At 40.5% G+C, this 19,711-nt stretch overlaps 1 protein-coding gene across 1 annotated transcript in view; it reads left to right on the top strand.

The window, feature by feature from the left end:
• adamts3 (ADAM metallopeptidase with thrombospondin type 1 motif, 3) overlaps positions 1-19,711 on the top strand; it is a 227,024-nt gene that overhangs the window by 178,334 nt on the left and 28,979 nt on the right. Inside the window, exons 17-18 of the mRNA XM_033620106.2 lie at positions 8,335-8,498; positions 17,610-17,766. Coding sequence (XP_033475997.2) covers positions 8,335-8,498; positions 17,610-17,766 — 321 coding nt within the window. The remainder of the gene's footprint in view (positions 1-8,334; positions 8,499-17,609; positions 17,767-19,711) is intronic.

Genomic DNA, 19,711 nt, shown 5'->3' with positions numbered 1-19,711 from the left:
TCAGATCTCTGTAAAGACTTTGTCAGACAGATGATTGACGGCATGAAAGAGGTGGCTTATCTTTTTGTTTCTTGTTCTGCAAGTGGCCCGAGGAAAGTATGTTTTATTCAGCATCCATGAGGTGAAATAGGTCAGCATCAATGTCCTCAGCCAGAGGCGATGTGTTTTCTTCAGTTTTAGAATCAGCAGTACAGTGTAAAAATACTTTGTTACAAATAAGGGTCCTGCTTTCAAAATCTGACTGAAATAAAAGAACTAAAGTAATAGCATCAAAATATCCCTAAAATACCAAAAGTAACAGCAATGGTTGCCCATTTCAGAAACATATTTATTATGTTATTGGATTATAATTATTGATGCTTTCATGTGTTCATTACTTAAATGCTGCAACTGGTAAATGTGGCGCTAACTGTAATCATTTGTATACAGCAGGGTAGATAACATTTAAAAGTACATTTTAACTTTACAGTAAACTTACTAATACATGATCTGAAGTCTACAGATCTACAAAATGATGCACTTTTGTTTCTGTGTTGCTTTTTCTAAAGTCAAGGTTGCACTTAATGAGCCTTTAAACATTTTGTAAAGGATTCCCAGTGCTAAATTGAGTAACAAGTTTGTCTAAGGTACAGCAAATCAAATAAAGAGCAAAAAAAGATCTGCTTTTATTCTAAACTCTGATATGATAGCCAAAAGTGGAGGAAATATTTAGATCATTTACTTAAATACAAGTATTAAAAACACACAGCAAAGGTACTTAGAAGTAAAAGTCCTGTATTAAAAATTGTACTTAAGTGAAAATATGTAAGCGTAATCAGGAATATGTACTTTAAGTATTTAAAGTCAAAGTACTAATCAGGCAGAAAAATTGTCCCCATGACGGATAAATTGAAATTATTTTAATTGATAATATTGATATTATATTTTATTGATTGATAATTGTTTCTTATGCATTAGTGTAAGCAGGATTTTACTGCTGTAGTTGGTTGAGATGGAGCTCATTTTGAATTATTAACTAATAATAATTTTCATTATTATCATTATTTTTTTCATTAATTGATTAGGTTTGGTTTGTGAAAAGGTTTGCAAAAGATCTGAAAATGGGTAGAAATGCCCAAAGTGACACTTTAAAAGAAAAAGCTAGCGTGAGTGTCAGACTGAAGCTCCCAGAACCTTCAGTCTGACACTGCCTCCATTGAAGGCAATTTACAAGGAGGAGAGAATTTGATTTTTCCCTAACCAATCAGTAGAGATCAACGACTCACCCAGAGTCTGACGTCATTAGTAGCCATGCCTCGGGGGTGCCGAAAACAAGCGAGCATTGCCCGTTTAAAATGTCTCCGTCGTCATGCAAGCCCAGCTGCATCGCCGTTAAATCCAGTTTAGCAGCTTCCTTAATTTGGTCCTCCATTAACGTGAGTAGTGGCGAAATACCTCGATAGCATCGTTAATGTGGTCTGTAGGATCTGTAGCAGTCGCCATTGTTGCTATCCTCACCAGTTACCCACCGGCGTACAGCTTGACATCAGCGTGACGCTGATTGGCTAATTGCTAGACCCCCGGCGTTCATTGGTCCGTCCATCATTTGGACGAGATAAATCGCAAATTCACTGAAGTATGCCAGACCAGAGATGCAAGCCTACTCAGTTGAGTGGGCGGGGTCTATGGTCTGGAACCAGGCTAAGAAAAAGCAGCAAATCTTCACATTTGAGAAGCTGGAACCATGAAATGTTTTTGCAGGAAAAACAGCAATTATAAATATAGTTACTAATAGTTTTTTGTCAGTCAACAAATTGATAAATTGAGTTTTTGTTCCAGCTGTATTCGTATAAACTGTTGGGTTGTTTAATTTATAACAAAACAAGATTTGAAGTAGTAAAATACTTATTTGTACCTAGGTACAATTTGAGGCACCTTAACTTCTATATAGTAAATGTACTTAGTTACATTTCACCACTAGTACCATTATCTTGCCTCCAAACTCTCGGGGCCCAAATTTACACCCGGTTCAAAGCAGTGCACAGCACAATTGCAAGTTGTTATTGCTAGTTTAAAATCAGCATGGCACAGTATTTTTATGCCATTTAAAGGGCACATTGTTCAGATAGTACGATGCGCCTACATAGGTGGGATCACAACGTGCTTATGGTTATTAGACACATATGGAGGCATGGATGGGTTGGGGTGGGTGAAATGATACATCATTTATGAGGAAAATATAAATTACAGTCTCTAAAATGTGAACCTGGCAGAGAGCAGAGCAGAGCTGCTGTCCAACTCCCCATTAATACAGATGTGTGCATTAGGCACAAGGAGCAGTGCTACTTGATTGTTTCAGAGGCTAAATGTTTCGTTCTCTTTCCTCTGTCAAGTTTACAGTTTTTAGTCTTGCTGCTAAAATGTCCCACGATATTTGCTACAGAGGCATCACTGCTCTTACTGCGTTGCCCTCAGCAGGAGACCGCTCGGTCCTCCAATTTGCCAAATCTGACCTGTAAATAGCAGTGTGTAAGCTGCAGGTGCACCTGGCTTTTAAAGGTAATGGGAGGTGACATTTTGAGTGGTTGAATTCATGTCAGACACACCTGTGATTAAATAGGGGACTAAATAAACCTGTTTGCCCCTTGTACCTTACTGTGCTCCCTGATAATGTGCCATTTAACTGGCAAAAGTGGGGTCTGACGAGCTGTAAATGCACTTGCACCATGTGCTATAGAGCTTTTAACAGGGGCCCTTGAGCTACAAATCACCCCATACAGCTTCAGCATGTGGAGGCATTCAAATCTTGATAGCGCTGCTGTGCCTGATTACAGTTGCTAAGCTTTGATTGGACAATTGCTGATCATGGAAAAGATTTAACAAACCAACAATTGTGTTTTTCTTTTTTTTTTTTAAAACAAGAGCTTGTCACATATGAACGTCATTCTTTGAAATAGGACCTTTTTCCCTCTCTCTGAGTATTAAACTCAAGCCAAGCCAGTTTTATTAATATACCCAAAACTGGCATATCACAAATGTGCCTCTGGACTTCAGGGCAAGCGAATGCATCCCTTATGTCAGTAAAAATAGTCCCTCCACTCTGAGTCACTTTATATTGTTCATGCATGGGAGTGATAATAAGGAAGTGTGTCTGCCCGAAGCCATCGATAGCGTCTTTTTATTTCCTGCTCTGGGATTATTATCTGATATAAAAAACTGATGGAGGAACTGGTGTGTTCACCACATTCGTTAATCCACAGCCAAGGTATATAGTGACAGTCACCATCCATTCACCTTCCATTCATGCATAAATCAAATTTAGGTCCAGCAGGATGCGTTTCAAAGCCTTATCATAAGGTGCTGACCCCCGCTGATTAGGGTGAAGATTATGTCAGAAGCTCAGAATTATTGATGATTGCCCCTAATTTTCATCCTTCTCCTCCCCTGTCTATGGGGCTCTTGATAAACATTGACGGGCAGAAGAACTTTTCCAGCTTAATCTCCAATCAGACTCAATCACAGGCTGTCGAGCAAGTAATTCTAGGGCAGTACTGGCATATATGGCATATATGAGGGAGAAGATGATTAGAATAGAAAGAAAAAGGGAAGTCCCTTGAGAGAACTTTGCTGTCCCCGGCCGGTACCCTTTCCAGGACGTCATGTTTCCAGAGACTCCAAGAAGGCCGGGTACGCCAAACTGCCGTTCGGTTCATATGCACAAACAACAGTCAGAATCCGCCTCTTAGTGACTCATAGTCGCATCGAGGCGACCCTCTCGTTCCCCGGGAAGAATTCCAACACAGTGGCGCTCAGCTGGGCTTGTGAGTATCCCCACACCCAACCAGCGCCACTCATCCTGAGCAACTCCAGCCCCTGGCGCCGCATGTAGAGGTGAGTCCAACTATATCTAGTTGGTACTGCTCCACCTCCCACACCAGCTCCAGCTCCAAAAAAGTGATTTCCCACATCCCCCGAGCCAGTCTGCGACACCAGGGGTCAGCATGCCCAGGTGCCTGCCACTGCCTGCCACCCGGCACACAATGCGCCCGGCCCCAATGCCAGTCCCTGCAGGTGGTGGGCCCACAGGGTGAGGGATTTATTCAAGTTATTTCAAGCTGCAAATGGGTCTAACACCGGGAATGTTCTTCAGGTTTATAACCCTAAATTGTTAAAGAAAGTGTATATGAGCCATTTAACAAATTTGGAATAAATATTCATCACGTGTTGCCTTATTTTAAAAACTGCACAGCTGTTGTTACACTTAAAAGACTATTGTTGACAGCTGTTTAGATTTCAGTAACTTTTGTTTCCAGTGTAAACTTCATGTGTGATGGCAGAAATAACCTCACCCTTTAATTGACTTCCTACTGTCAATGAGGGCTTTTGAATTTGTCCTGGATTACTTTGAAAAAATACTTTCAGAAACAGCTTCATCAGCTTGTTCTAACAGCTGAGTCATGGCGCAAGGTCAATGTACATTATCTTGAACGTGCAGAGCACTCAATAAGGGAACAATAGTTGTCTCATCAGTAAAGATTCATGCTACATCAGCTACAGCATGCCTGAGAGGGAACACAGGTCTGTGAGGTCGACTTTAAGGCTGGTGTTATTCTGTATTTTTCGTATTTTCAAAAACTCTTATGACAAGACAAAAACCAACAATGTGTTAGTCCCTCTCTCATTTCTTTGACATCCCTCCTCTGTCTACTAGTATGATAACATCACCAACTTTATCTGGTGATCTTTTTGAGGGGCCAGATCCCACATTGGGACAAGGATTAAATTATCTTACTGTATATAAAGTACTTAAAACTACCTCAACCTCCTATAACTATAGAATGCTGCTTATACATTGGTGTCATAGTTTAAATAATGTAACGATGTTAAAACAATCGGTCTTTTTTTCCTTCAACAACAATCGCACATGGTTATGTTTAGGTAACACGCATGTGGTTGGGATTAGGCAACAAAAGCACATGGTTGGATAGTTTTTAAAAAAGGGCAGGGCTTGGCTTTACTGTCTTAAGGGAAGCAAACACTGGGCTCCCGGGTAAAAGTTGCTCCCCTCCCACCCTTCATAGTTCCGCCACATTTCCCCCGACACCGCCAGGCGCCTTTAAATAATAACGGCGACAGGCTGCATGTATCATGCCGACATGAAAGGACGGCTTTTTTTGTCTGTGTCTGGTGCTGGAAGTCACTGACCAAGCGCCTGTTTTTGACAACTTTGGAGTGAGACCGGGCTGGTAAAGGATCTGAATACTTTCTCTATCACTGTTGGTGATTACTAAGCATTCCTTAAAGGTCCCATACTGTGAAAAGTCAGATTTCAATTTCTTTTTAGTTACAAAGCACGTATAGATGCTATAGAAAGATAATTTTAAAGTCCGAACATCCTCAAACAAGCTAATGACAAGTTGTATTAAAACGATTACTTTCTTCTCTTAGCCTGCTACCATTTCTAAAATTGGTCAAATTGCATATCAATGGCATAGAAAACTACAACCATTACTTATCATAAATAAACAAGTTTCAACCATTAGATGTGATCAGGTTTTGGACCTTGTCACCTTGTGTTGGGATCGGCAGCAGACTGACTTGGCAGAGATGACTGCCACCTTGTTTATCCATTAGATCAGTGTAATCTGCTCTCCTGCCACTAGATGGCACAAAAAAGTGTCCACCAACGAGGACAACAGGTCTGAGTTGGGTAGAATAAAGAAGAAGAACCAGCAAACCCAAAATGTGATGCCCTTATATGAGGACACAGGGTCTCAGGAGGATTTAGACTGTTTGAAACAAAAGCATTGTATTGAATTTTTTGTGACATTAGCGGACAGGACGTGAACATGGACCTAAGCCTAGCAGTGTAATTCCAGTGAAACAGTATAAAGATAGCAAAACAGAGCGTTATAGACAGAGGGTGGTTACAGATGCATTCAGACAGACAGTATCAGGAAAATAATGTGGGGTTTTTTTAAGATTAAGACAAGAAGCCACACTCCCAAAATAGAAACTCAAAATACAAGTATAAACCTGAATATGAGTATAATATTGGACCTTTAAAAGTGCAACCACAACACTACACACCCTTTCTGGAGCTGTAACTGTCTGTGATGGAGCATTCTCCTGCTTTTTCATAGAGATGAAAGTCCTAGTGAGCGGTCAGCGTGAATGTTGGCAGCTGCTGTGGAAGAAATATTGTCTGTGTGCTTCAGGAGAGAGCTGGGCTGTGCCAGATGAAATTGCCTCTATAATCACAGAGCATCAATCACTGAGAACCGTCTGTGAGACCTGGTCAACCTTTATTTTGACCAAATTGTGCAGCTGCGGAAGAAAAGAAAGAAACTCTCCACTGCAGAAGCGGGAGTGTAAAAATACACAATGAATGGGTTTTATATAGATTGTACAGAGTGTACATCTGGCTCCTGATGAATCTTACGCCATCAGTTTTAGCATCAGACCTTCTTCTCTGCTGTAGTGTTATAGACATCATCCATCCTTCTTGTCACTGTCATTATCTATGAGATGATGACATGAGCTGATGGATCACATTGAAGATTTTTCTGACCTTCTTACTTTTCAAGGACTAGTGGCTCTGTAGTTTCCTGCTGTAAGTCCTGCATCTCTGTCAGTTCCAATACTTCATATATGTACTGTGGACGAGCTGAGTATAGGGAATGTATTCATCGTGACTTCACACAGACACAAGTGTGATTTTAAAGACTTGAATCAGAGCTCGGGTTTTAATGGAAAAGAGCAAGTTTGCTGCACTTCAGGGACTCACCTTTTAAAATCCTTTTATTCTGGTGATCTAAGCTAACACTTAACTGTGCTCATTGATGATATGAGATACAGTTCAACACTAGATGCAGATGTAAAATGAGAAACAGTTAATGATCCTTTTTGTTTTTCATTTGCAAATGCATAACCACAGTTCCCATTAATCTCCTGCTTCATTACAGTTCTATAACTTTGTACTAAACTTTTCCAACTGCTGACACTAAGTGCTAAAGTAAATTTTTTTGATAGCAGCAACAATTAAGTTCATTTGTGGGCAGACGCTGGAAAATAATGATGCATCTAAATGCTACAGTTCAAATTAAGTACAGTGTAAGAATAGTGTCAGAAAGCCGATGAAGGGAAATGTTGCCACTTTTGTACTTAGTAATTAAAATTCCAATTGCTCCTAAAGCGGGATTTATACTTTTTCGTCAAGTCAACGCAGAACCTACGGCATAGCCTGACCTGCACTTCCCCAGAAATGTAACTACACGTCGTGGGGGCGCAGACCTCCTGTCTATTTTTGTGAGCTGAAACCATTTCCCTCAGTGGAAACAAAGCTTTTATTTATTTTGATTTCACAGATAAGAAACAATAAATTGTGAAGACAATAAAGCCTCCACAAAAAAAACATTTTGTGGTTGATTTATCCTGGATTCATACGAGTAGAGGAACTCTCCGCTCATCGCTAAGCTAATTTATACAATGTAAAATGCCATAGGCTTGTGCTAACGTTAGCATGTTATATTAGTTTGGAAAACGTAATTGGTGTGTACCTTGAACACTTTTGTGTCAGAGATCGGCGGCAGACTGACTTGGCAAAGATGGCTGCCATCTTGTTTAAACGTGGATTAGTGTATTGTGCTCTTACTACCACTAGATGGCACATAAAGTGTCCACGAACGAGGTGAAGTGAGTGAAGTCAGATTAAGTATAAGGTCAAGTTAACCCAAAATGTGATGTCCTCATATGAGGACACAGGGTCTCAGGAGGATATATGATCAACAACCTTAACTATAAAAACAAATGTTAATATATTTAAGTATTGCATGATCCAATTTTTATATAAGCAATTTTATTTTCATAAAAATCTGCAGGACATTTAAAAAAAAAAAAAAACCCCAAACATTTATTTTACTCCTAAAAGACAAAGCTGGTTCTGTAAGATACCGCAGGTGTAAGTGTAAGACTTGAGCACCAGAAGGAATGATGTGCAGCACAGATGTGGGTCATTTAAGCATCTTCTAATTGGCACTCTTTTGCTTTAAAATGCATCAGGTGTATTTAAAGCAGCCGGCAAACAAGCTCATTTTCATCTCAGCCTGTCACCTCTGACAAGTTTTGTCGCATCAGAAGTTTTGCGGCTTGTTTAAATTGTAAAAATTACAGCATTAGTCAGACATAATGTCATTACCCATCATAATGTGCCAAGGGTTAGACAGATCCCACGAATCAACCTTTCTAGACACAATTCAATTTTTTTTTATCTCAGTGAATAATTCAGAAAGTTTGTAATTCATAGAGCAAAGCCATTTGTCTGTCAGTGACTCATAACCAAATGACTGATTACAGCGATCAAGAACCAGGCGACAGGACATTACATTCTCAACGGGAAAGGAGAGGAGGTCCAGTCCAGAAGCTTCATTGACTTGGGCGTGGAGTGGCACTACATTATCGAGGAGGACGTGGAGACGCTGCACACTGACGGACCTCTGCATGACCCTGTTGTGGTTCTGGTAATGAAACCTACTCCTTCTTGTTACATTATAATTAATCTAAAGGCTTATCTGCTTGACACTGAGCACTGTATAAAATAAGAAGGTCAGCAGTTCACTTCAGTCTGTTAGTCTCACTAATTTTCTAGAACTATCTATAGATAGTAATTATGCATTGTAATTATAGCCTTTTGAACAGCTTTTTTTAACAGTAACAACAACCGTAGTATCAGGCTCATAAGTGGTTTGGAAATAGTGTTCACTTGGCAGCTATTTTAGATTTAGTCTCTGTCTTGACACGAAAACGTGTGTTAGTTTTAGATACATTTAAGTCAGTTTTATCTTTCATAGTTTTAGTCTGGTTGTGGTCAACTCAAAAAAAGTTTTAGTCAATGAAAATTCATGACATTTAATTCAACTTTTAGTCATAACTTTCTGTCAAGATGATTTTTTTCTCTTTAAACTAATCAATCAAGCAAATACAGATATTATAAATTAGAATCAAGACGAGCAATTGTATAAATATTTCATCAAGCCAGTTTTTTTCTACTTATAACTAGTGAAACAAGTAGATAATTTGTCATTACAAATCATTTCCAAACATTTACAATCATGCATTTCATTTCAAACTCCACAAATCCATTCAAAGGCTCCACCGTCCACAGTCAGATACACACGACTGCTTATTTACCACCAAGTTACAGCCCATAACTCGCACCAACGTCTGATGTTGTGCAGGCTAGCGAAACATTCTGGTGCTGACTATTTACTGGACTTTACAGCCGGTCAGGGCTCCAATCTCATACTGCTCATGCTGCATTAGAAAGTAATTGCAAGCATGCATTTTGAATGCTCTACAAGTAAGAGAACAAAATGTGTATTTTTGACTTTGGAGTGACCTGTCCCTTTAGGAGCTGTTGTTTCACTGTCTCAAGGGCCAAGGTAGAGTCAAAGAGGATGAAAAATTAAACGTGATTCACATAGTTGAGCAGTAAGTCACTTTTGACAATGACCACAGAAGTCTCATTGAGGTGAAGAAAGAGAAAATGCATGTGAGAAAACAAAAAACATTCATCTTCTTTGATATTTTTACTTTTTAACTTATAACTGTTTCCATGAAGAGGCTCTTTCTGTAACGGTCCTGCCAAGTCTGAATAAAGCCACAACATTACATTTACATAATGGACACAAACACTGCTGTTAAAAGCTTGATATCTCCTACCATGAAACACTTGATGGGTCCAGTCAGACAGCTGAGAGGTTTACTTTATATTTGTGAAAGCTCTTTATGCTTTTAAGGTGTACAAAGTCCTCTTTACAAATAGATGTTATTTTGAATTTGGCTGACAATTAAAAGAGAGAAAGGTCCTTCTGAGCAACAGTTCGATAAGAATGGAGGAAATCACCAGTCATTGGTGAAAGAAACTGAAGGCTTAGCATCAGAACGTGTGCAGATTTACAACCCTGATTCCAAATTAAGTTGTGACGCTGTGTAAAACGTAAATAAAAATAGATTTGCAAGTGCTTTTTGACCTATATTGAATTGAATACAGAACAAAGACAATGTATTTAATGAAAAAACTGATAAATGTTATTGTCTTTTTTCCTTTTTTTGTAAATATACACTCCTTCTTAGATTGATGTCTGTAACATGCTCCAAAAAAGCTGGGTCTGGGGCATGTTTATTACCATGTTACATCACCTTTTCTTTTAACCACACACGGTGTTTGGGAATTGAAGACATTAATTGTTAAAGTTTCAAAGGTGAATTTTTTTCTCAAGATTCACAAGTGGGCGCCCCAAAATCTTCAAGATTCAAAGACTGTGTGTGTTGAAGAATGAGCCAAAATCCCATCTGAACACTGTGTGAAATTGGTTTCTTCATGCAGGAAGTGTCTTGAAGCAGGCATTGCAAACAAAGGCTTCTACAAGTATTACTTTTTTTTTTTTTTTTAATACATTTTACAAAGTGTCTAACATTTTTAGAACGGGGGTTGTAAATGAAACAAGGTTCCTGTGTCATTGTCAGGCACACAGTGATGCCCATAACAAGCTGGAATTGTCCCTGAGGGCAGGGGCTCTTCAACGTTTTTCAGGCCAAGGAACCCTTTGCCGAAGGAGAGATGGAGAATGGATGCCCTACTACATATATTGTATAAAATTGTGCAGTCACACAGCCTGCATTGTCTATATGTATACCCCTGCCTGTAGCTGTTGTGACAGCAGCAGTTGTAGCATGGCGAGCTGCATTAGCCTCACCTTCTGCATTTTCACCAGTGGTTTCTGAAGTGGACGGTGTGTCAGAGTCTCGTCTTTGAAAAAATTACAAAATGGGTCGTTTTGGCTCACAAGAATGTCTGTACACTTGACATACTGGTAACAAACAGCTAATTGGCCAATTTTTGGTGAGAAAAAAAAGTGCTGCACAGTGATTTAGCGCATAGCTTGCATGATTGCACAAAATTTCATGGATAACAGGTATCCTATCATTAATGTTATACTGTACATTAAATAGGTTTAATGAATATGACAATTTATCTTCACTAATAATATGTTGGATTCATGTTAATGTGGATTTTTAGACGCATTTTACTTTCTAAAGAATAAAATCTAAATCAAAACGTTGAGAAAATTATCAAGAGGTAATTCTGTGGCCCCCCTGCAGAAACTCTGAAGACCCGGGGTCCAGGGTTCGCACTGTTGAACTATCAACTGAACACACTATGGACCGACTGTGTCAATCTAACCACTGAGTAGACTGCTGAGGGCAGAAAAACAGACAAACTAAATATTCAGAGCCCATTTGCACAGTTGTAGTTTAATAATGTCCGAAGGTGTTTTTTTGGACTAAAAAGCAAACTAAATTAACAAGTTCAGGCAGTATTCTCCCCTGTCTTGCAGCACTGTGGGGAATCAGCGTAATGGAAATTTGAATAATTGAATTTGTCTTCTTCCAGGGCCAAAACTCACATTTAAATGATAAATGTAGTGTCTGAATTACAGTTTTTATCTTAGTTAAAAGAGCCATTATTGAAGGAAAGAAAAGAAATGTCGATATAACAGGTGTTTACAAACATTTGAACCATAGTGTGTGTCTGACTGAGACAAAAGCACTTTATTAGATTGATGAAACCAAGAATGTCACAAGTTAAATGTGTGAAAGGCCTCTACTGTCCTTCAGTCACCCCGACAGGGATGAGGACAGTTAAATTCAGTAAAATGGAAGTCAATGCCCAGAACACCCAGACTGTCACAAAGAGGGCCATTTAGTCTTTTAAAAAATGCAATTTCCCCTTTAATAAATCCCCCAGCTCCACGGGGATTCCTGAGATAACCATCACTGAAAATACAGAAACAGAAAAAGCAGTGAAATCTGAATTGAACAGTGAATCTATCCCATGGCACTTTTTATGCATCATCTGTCACAGTGGTGTAAAATAATCTGTTTTCGTTTCATTGATAAATCATTTTGAAGTGGAAACTTCAAAGGTTTCGAAAGGTTTTTTCTTTCAGTCATGCAACAGAAGTAATTAAATGATACAGTTATATCAAACAAAATGAGCTTTGGTAGGAGTATTTATTTCTTTTTGTCTTGTTTCTGCTGAGTGGTCTCTTTGACGCGTTAATGTCATGAATGATTAATGTCATAAAAATACATTTTCTTTTTTATTAAGTGTTTTTTCCTTCATTACAGAATATTGTTTTTCCCCAGGGACACCACCTTTAATTCCATTACATCAGAAAGATTTTCTAAATTACCATTCAGTGTGCGTTAACTCTCCATATTATGACGGGTAATAATTACAGACATTTTGTTTCAAACATACTGTGGATAATATCAGATCTGACAGAGGTTAATATACAGTTCTTATCATGAACAGTGTTTCTCTGAAAAGCAATCTCATGAGAGGAGTAGTTGATTAAAAAATGGAGGCGAAATCCTGTGGCTTCAGGAGTGTTCTGCTTCTTTGATGAATCATTTCAATAATTATTATTCATATTCAGTTTGGCAGCAAATTGGAGGATACTTGTAAATTGTAATGTTACAAAGCAGGTCTATTTCAAATGGCAAAATTAGAGCAAATGTTCTATTCATGAGGCATTCAGTTACAATCCATTGTTCATGAATGATGTATTTGAACACTGATATCTGGTGAGTCGTCTACACTGTTGAATTGAATGTTTCATTACACACACCCAGTTCATTTCTGCTTTCATTTTACTGATGGATTAATAATGCTCTGCCATTAAATCATGTCCTGCTGCATGACAACATATCTTTTGTGTTTTTAGTGAATGTAGCAGAAAGAAGTCACGACAGAAGATTTCTATGAAACTAATCTGCAAAATTTATATAAAAGATCACATTAAATTAACATATCAATAACGTGCTGTATTTTAGAGAAAGACACAGACTGTGAACAGCCCAGGTTAGCTCTCCTGCTAAATTTGATTTTTATCTAATTTTGAGACATGAGCACTGTTCTCCTGCGTCTCTGCTGCCTGAATAAGCGACCAAACAAACATATACCCGGGGAACATTCACTGCTATTGTCAGTTTACAAGCTAGTTAGCAAATTAGCTAGTCAGTGGTAGCACATAATGATGAAAAAGTTGAGCTAAACTAGCTTGAGACTCTGTTGTATCATCTCATCCATATGCATCTAAGGGTGTTTTTACACTTGGTCCTTTTCAGCCCTCTAAACAGACTCGGAGCGGTGACTCAGAATTTTTTGCGCACATGTGAACACCAAGAGAACTCAGACCATGTGAAGCAAACCGATCTCGGACCACCTCGGGAAGTGGTACAGTATGAGTTCAGTTCGCTTCAAGTCTGTGGTGTGGTTCACTTGACCTGAGCCTTGTAAACACAAGTGCTCCAGGTTCGCTTTGCTCTTTGCCGTTGTATTCAGCCCTCTAAATCACATTCTGTTGTACTGGGACGCTTGAAAAACCAGACAAAACCACGTTGGCCTGTAACGCTTGCAAAGACGCAGGACAAGGAGTAGTTTGGTCCACAGAATTTACTGCACGTCTCCAGATGTGGAATGTAGAAAACATCAAATGGCAAAAGTCTACAGCACAGAAACACTGAGCTGAGTTCATTATCTGTTGGTCCACCTTTTGGTGCAATTTAAGAAGACTGAGATCAGTTCATTTAAAAAGAACTAAATGTGAAAAAACCCTTAAAGTGGACCAACAGAAAAAGGACTCTGTTTTTTTGTGTGTTCACATTGTCAGTTCATTTGAAAGAGGACTGGGTTCTCTTTCTGGTCAACTTCAGCTCTGATGGGGTCTCAGTCCTCTTTCTGTTCCCACTATATATGATGTATATTGATATAGTTTTGTTTTTACTTTGACGTGGCACATCGCTTTCAGATGTACTTAATATTGTAGGAAAACCTTAGTGTCTGTGCTGTAGACTGTTGCTGTTTGATGTATTCTACACTCAACATCTGGAGACGTGCAGTATCTTCCGTGGACCAAACTACTCCTCATCCTGTGTCCTTGCAAGCGTTACAGGCCGACAAGGTTTTGTCTGTTTTTTCAGGCGTCCCAGGTCAACAGCATGTGATTTAGAGGGCTAAATACAACGGCAAAGAGCAAAGTGAACCTGGAGCGCTTTGTGTTCACAGTGCACAGGTTAAGACAACCGTACTGTGGACTGAATTTCATACCACCTCCCGAGGTGGTATCAGTTCGGTTCACTCCAGAGAGGTCTGAGTTCTCTTGGAGTGTTCACTTGTGCGCAAAAAATGCTGAGTCACTGCAATACTAATTTAAAAAACTTATTATGGTATATGGACTGCATTAAAAAAGCGCTTCTCTAGTCTTAGCAAACACTTAAAGTGCTTAACACTACAGGCACCATTGACCCCATTCACACACACACACATTCATACACTGGTGGTTGAGGCTACCATACAGGATGCCTCTTGCTCATCAGATAATAATTCATGCACACTTACACACCAGTGGCACATCCATCGGGAGCAATTATGGCTCAGTATTTTGCCCAAGGATACTTTAACATGTAGACTGCAGGAGCCAGGGATCAAACCGCCAGCCTTTAATTGGTAGACAGCCTCTCTCTCCTGAGCCACAGCAGCTTCATAGAGGCTGTTGTATTGACTGTGGTCCTGCAGCGTTATGAGCTGGGAGGATGTGCATGCTGGAATTAACTCACGTTTGAGAAAGATAAACCTTTAAAAATAAATTGTCATATTGCAACAACAAAGAGGAGAGGGAGGTCCTCGTGAAAACAACAGTGATTGGTGATTGGTCGATAGGGACGCACAATAAAACATATTGAGTGTGTGTTGGGGGGGCAAGCCTGAAGAGGTAGGTTATAAAGGTTTTGGCATTTTTAATCTGGTTAGGTAGTGAGTTCCACAGAGAGGAAACAAACACCCTGTTTCACCTCTCATCCAAGAGGCTTCTTCATTTCGAACGGACTGGTGCGTAGTTGCAGGCTTTAAACCCTGTGTGGGTGTGAACCGTTACAGAGTCATTGAGATCACATGAGAGTTGTTGACCCACGTGGGCATCGTCCGTGTCATTAGCGTTAGATGGGTCAAGGTGTGAATGGGTGTTAAGTCATCTGGGAAGGGATCCCAAGACTGAACTGTAGGTGGGTGATAATTGGTGTCGTAGTCCATCTCCTCTGTTCAACTATGGTTGTTCCAGTTTGGCGTAGATGGCTTCTTTCACGCCTCTTTCAAACCACCTGTCTTCTCTGGCCAAGACAAAGACATGGCTGTCCTTGAAAGAGTGTCCCTTCTCCTTTAGATAGATTTGGTGTTTTGTCCTTAGGGTGGACAAGCTTCTGTTACTGGATTTGAAGTGCACAGGGATGCAGTGTTTGTTGAAGATCCTCCTGAGTTTTTCAGACACTCCTGCGACACAAGGAATAGCTTCTTGGAAGAAACTCAAGCAAGTCCAGTTGCCTACAATAGAGCACTTATGATTACCATGACCTGGATGACTGAGAATCTTCACAGACATCCCGTCCACCCATGTTCAGCGCTTGGTCCTGGGGATTTATAGGAGGTTGGTGTCAGCAAAGTGGAGACAATGAGAGCAGGTGTGCTGGTGTAGGAGGTCAGAGAGATAAGGGGGCAGTAGGTTGTTGAGGGTCTTTTAGGTCTTGAGTAGAATCTTGAAGTTTTTCCTGTGTTTGACCTGGAGCCAGTGGAGGTCATGGAGGAATGGGGAACTCGGCAGAGTTCAGTACACACTACAGTTGGTTTCGGACGTTGTTCTTGCATGGATGAGTGTTTCTGCAGCAGAAGGGGGCAGTGAGGGTCAGAGACGGGCAATGTTACGGAGGTATAGATAACTCAAATTTTGCAGATTTGGGTGGAGGGATGACGATGGAGCCAGAGCATGTGAGCGGAGCGGAGCGGAGCGGGTGGAAATTTCCGCTCCTCGCTCGCAGGCCTGTCACTTTGCGCCGCTCGTCCGCTCCACTTGGTTCTGCGCATTCTTCGCTCCGCTCCATCATAAATTTTATCCCGCTCCACTTGCTCACCACTCCACTCAAAAAAACTGCGTCGTACTACCCTAACCTGTAATCTTCTATTCACAAATAAAACATGAGCTTGGTAGATTCTCCGGGGAAGCCCTCTCCCCTCTCCCCGCAGTTAGGGACCGTTCACAACGGTACCGCTGGCAGGGTGGAAATAAAGTGTGGAGGAGACGGACCGGGTTAAGCGGCCGACCTCCGGGGAAGCCCTCTCGCCTCTCCCCGCAGTTAGGGACCGTTCTCCAAGGTACCGCTGCTTCTCTTCTCAGTTTCTTTTCTGAAGTACACAGTAAACTCCATAGTTTTGAAAGAAAATAGTGTGGGTGTCCAGGTGCAAAGGTGCATTATGGGTGGGGCATGAGCGACCGGAGCGAAATTGGAGTGAGAGATAAGGCTCCGCTCCACCTTTTAAAAAAATAGCCACTCCTCGCTCAACACAAAATCCTTCTGCTCCCTGCTCCACTCACATACTCTGGATGGAGCCATCAATATTGGTTGCAAAATCCCGTGTGGGGCATAACCGCTTATCCTGTTGGGGGTCGCGGAGGGGCTGGTGCCTATCCCAGCTGACACTGGGCAAGAAGCGGGGTACACCCTGGACGGATCGCCAGACTATCACAGGGCTGACACATAGAGACAGACAACTATTCACACTCACATTCACACCTCTGGCCAGTTCAAACCAGGAACCTTCTTGCTGTGAAGCGACAATGCTAACCACGCCACCTGAGTCTGGGCCAATAATTAAGATATTAGACTTATTCCATTTGGGTTTCAAAAAAATTCTGCATCCAGGTTTTAATGTCTGTAAGGCAGGTGGTTGAATAATAATAAAACAACGTTAACAATTAAATAAAAAATACTTAAACATTATTTTTGGATGACTACACGTAATATCAGTTGGACCATAAACCAGCTGAGGGTATTTCAGTGCTGACTTTGATCCACAGCTCACAGATTATACCATGAATTATTAGATTATATGCATCACATAATGATATAAAAAGTATACAGTCCACAGACTGGACTGTATACTTTTTCTGTTTTTTTTTCTCAGCCTACATTGACAGTTGAAGTCTGTGTGTGTGTGTGTGTGTGTGTGTGTGTGTGTTAACCCTCAAACATATTACCCACACCAACACCTGTTTTCATGTTCTTGGTTTCATTGTTCCTGCAGCGGGTTTTATTCTGCCTGAAGTTTCCATTAGTAATTGAACTCTCTGATCCACAGTGCAACAGTCTTTTATCTGGGGTAAAATCTGTCTGATCCAGAGAAAAGTTCAGATACAGCAGATCAGAGAGAAAACATTTCTCAATGCCCCCGTGGGTTCAGTCTTATCTTGTTCATGAACTCTCCTACTGTCTGATGATTCCCTGTCCTGTCTTCAACCAATTACCCCCTCGCATTGACGCCATGTTCTAGTTGTCACCAAGACGTGAGTTGAAATTATGGAAAGTGCTCCTGCATTATTTTCATGTCTCTTGAAAGTCAATACAACGCTTTTATTTGCAGTAATTTGCACACTGAGTGTTTTAATGCAAATACTCTGCATAGAATATGATGCTATAATGGTAATGTGTGGGGTTTTTCTTCCCTCTGTTTGCAGATTATACCCAAAGACAATGAAACACGCTCTACTTTAATGTACAAGTACATCATCCATGAAGATTCAGTGCCTGTCAACAACAACAATGTGATCCAGGAGGACACGTACGAGTGGGCTCTGAAGAGCTGGTCTCCGTGTTCCAAGCCATGTGCCGGAGGTAATGAAAAAATTACCATCAAATTACAATAGAAGAATAGAGGAGAATTTTTATTCCTCTACTTATCAACTGCGATTATCTGAATATTATACTCGTTGCTGTTGTTGTAAATAGGCAGCCTTTAATAATGCAGGTCCCTGTTGCTGTTTTAAGCCAGGACATATCATGAGTCATCCACATTTAGTTCCCTTTCTTGCAAGCTGAAGCTGTTTCTTTTGAATTTTAAAGGCATTTAAAAGTAATTATTTTTGGTTTATGTCTTTGAAGTGTGATTTATTAAACAGCTGTGCTAGCATATTTTTATCATTTAAAAAACAAAGGTGCTAATGGTCTCTTATTATGTTAACATATTAACATACTTCTTTGTATAATAGGATGCTAAAATGATAAGCACCACTGGTTTTGTGGTGCCTCAGAAGGTAGTTATGCTTTGAGCAAGAGACAGTGTGTCATTCATTCATCTTCCCATATCCGCTTATCCTGTTGGGGGTCGCTGGGGGCCTGGAGCCTATCCCAGCTGACATTGGGCAAGTAGAGGGGTACACCCTGGACAGGCCACCAGACTATTGCAGGGCTGACACATAGGGACAGATTCATGTTCACACCTACGGCCAATTTGGAGTCAAGTTAGAGTCACTAATTAACCTAACCTGCATGTCTTTGGACTGTGGGAGAAGGCCTGACTATCCGGAGAAAACCCACATTTACACGGGGAAAACATGCAGACTCCACATGGAGGGGCTCCTCCACTCTTGCTGTGAGGCGACAATGCTAACCACTGCATCACTGTGTCGCCACAGTTGTTTCAACTATACAGAAATCATTTGATACCACTCTGTGAAGCTTGCAAACAGTAAAGGAAGGGACCTCTTTTCCCCAAGTGTGTCCTTTAGACAGCAGTTTTAGTGGATGTTTTAACCAAAAAGGCTTTACTCTAATTTAAAGACAATAAATCAACAAACATCTTTGGTGGGATGTGTTGTTTTAGGTACTGGCTAGATGAGGAAATACAATCTAGAAAGCCCAGTTTATCAGAGTAATACCGTAGAACTTCAATTAAAAGCCTAGTCCCTCTAACTAGCCCGGTGTGGCTACACATTTTGATAAATAAACGCCTGTCTCAATTAAGCCCCGTTTCCACTGAGCAGTACAGTACAGTACAATTCAGTTCGGTACACTTTTATCCATTTCCAATGTGAAAAGCTGTGGATGGTACCAATTGAACCATTCCGTACCATCCCCATTTTTGGTCACCCCTTTCTTGGGGTACCTAGCACACAGATCTGGTACCAAAAGGTGTAGCTGTGAACTCTGCAGTCTGTTGATCTGGTCTACAGCGGATGGTCACTCGTGCTCAGGGCTGAGTTGTGTCTGGTTTTGAGGCTTAGACGCCTGGTCCAGTTGCCAAATAGTCAATTTTTTAATAGAGGTTCTTCAGATGTATAAAAGCAGGTTGTTGACTACCTCAAATTACGTGTCCATTCCTCGATTACCCTTAAAGTTATTCATATTGCTTTAGTCCATAGGGGTCCTCAGATCAAAGGAATCAAAAGAGTTTCTCATAAAAATGAGCAACAGTTTTGTGTGAAAGGAATTAAAGGCCTGTCCCATATAGACGGCAAATAAAGCCACACTGAGTTCAGTGATTGTAGTAAATAATAGCCCAGGCTATTAATTGGAGTTTTACAGTACATCCATGAGTCTGAGGACTTATCAGATGTTGAAATGAATAGGGATATGAGAAAGGATCTTCCTGGAAGGTCATCATGTTGACAGTAATTCTGTCTTTCATCACTAACATCATCCGATAAACAGCAGAGTTACAGTGTTAACATCGTAAGTTATCTTTAAGAAATGTGCACTTGTCTGTATTTGATTAGCCAGTGCAGGTGGCAGGATGACGGTGCATAGTGTTCAAAAGTTGAGCCAGGTTCAGTCTTTCTGC

The sequence above is a fragment of the Epinephelus lanceolatus genome, chromosome 9, assembly GCF_041903045.1.
Source record: "Epinephelus lanceolatus isolate andai-2023 chromosome 9, ASM4190304v1, whole genome shotgun sequence".
Classification (NCBI taxonomy): Eukaryota; Metazoa; Chordata; class Actinopteri; order Perciformes; family Serranidae; genus Epinephelus; species Epinephelus lanceolatus.
Note: the sequence above shows the minus strand (reverse complement) of the source record. Positions and strands in the feature narration are given on the sequence as shown.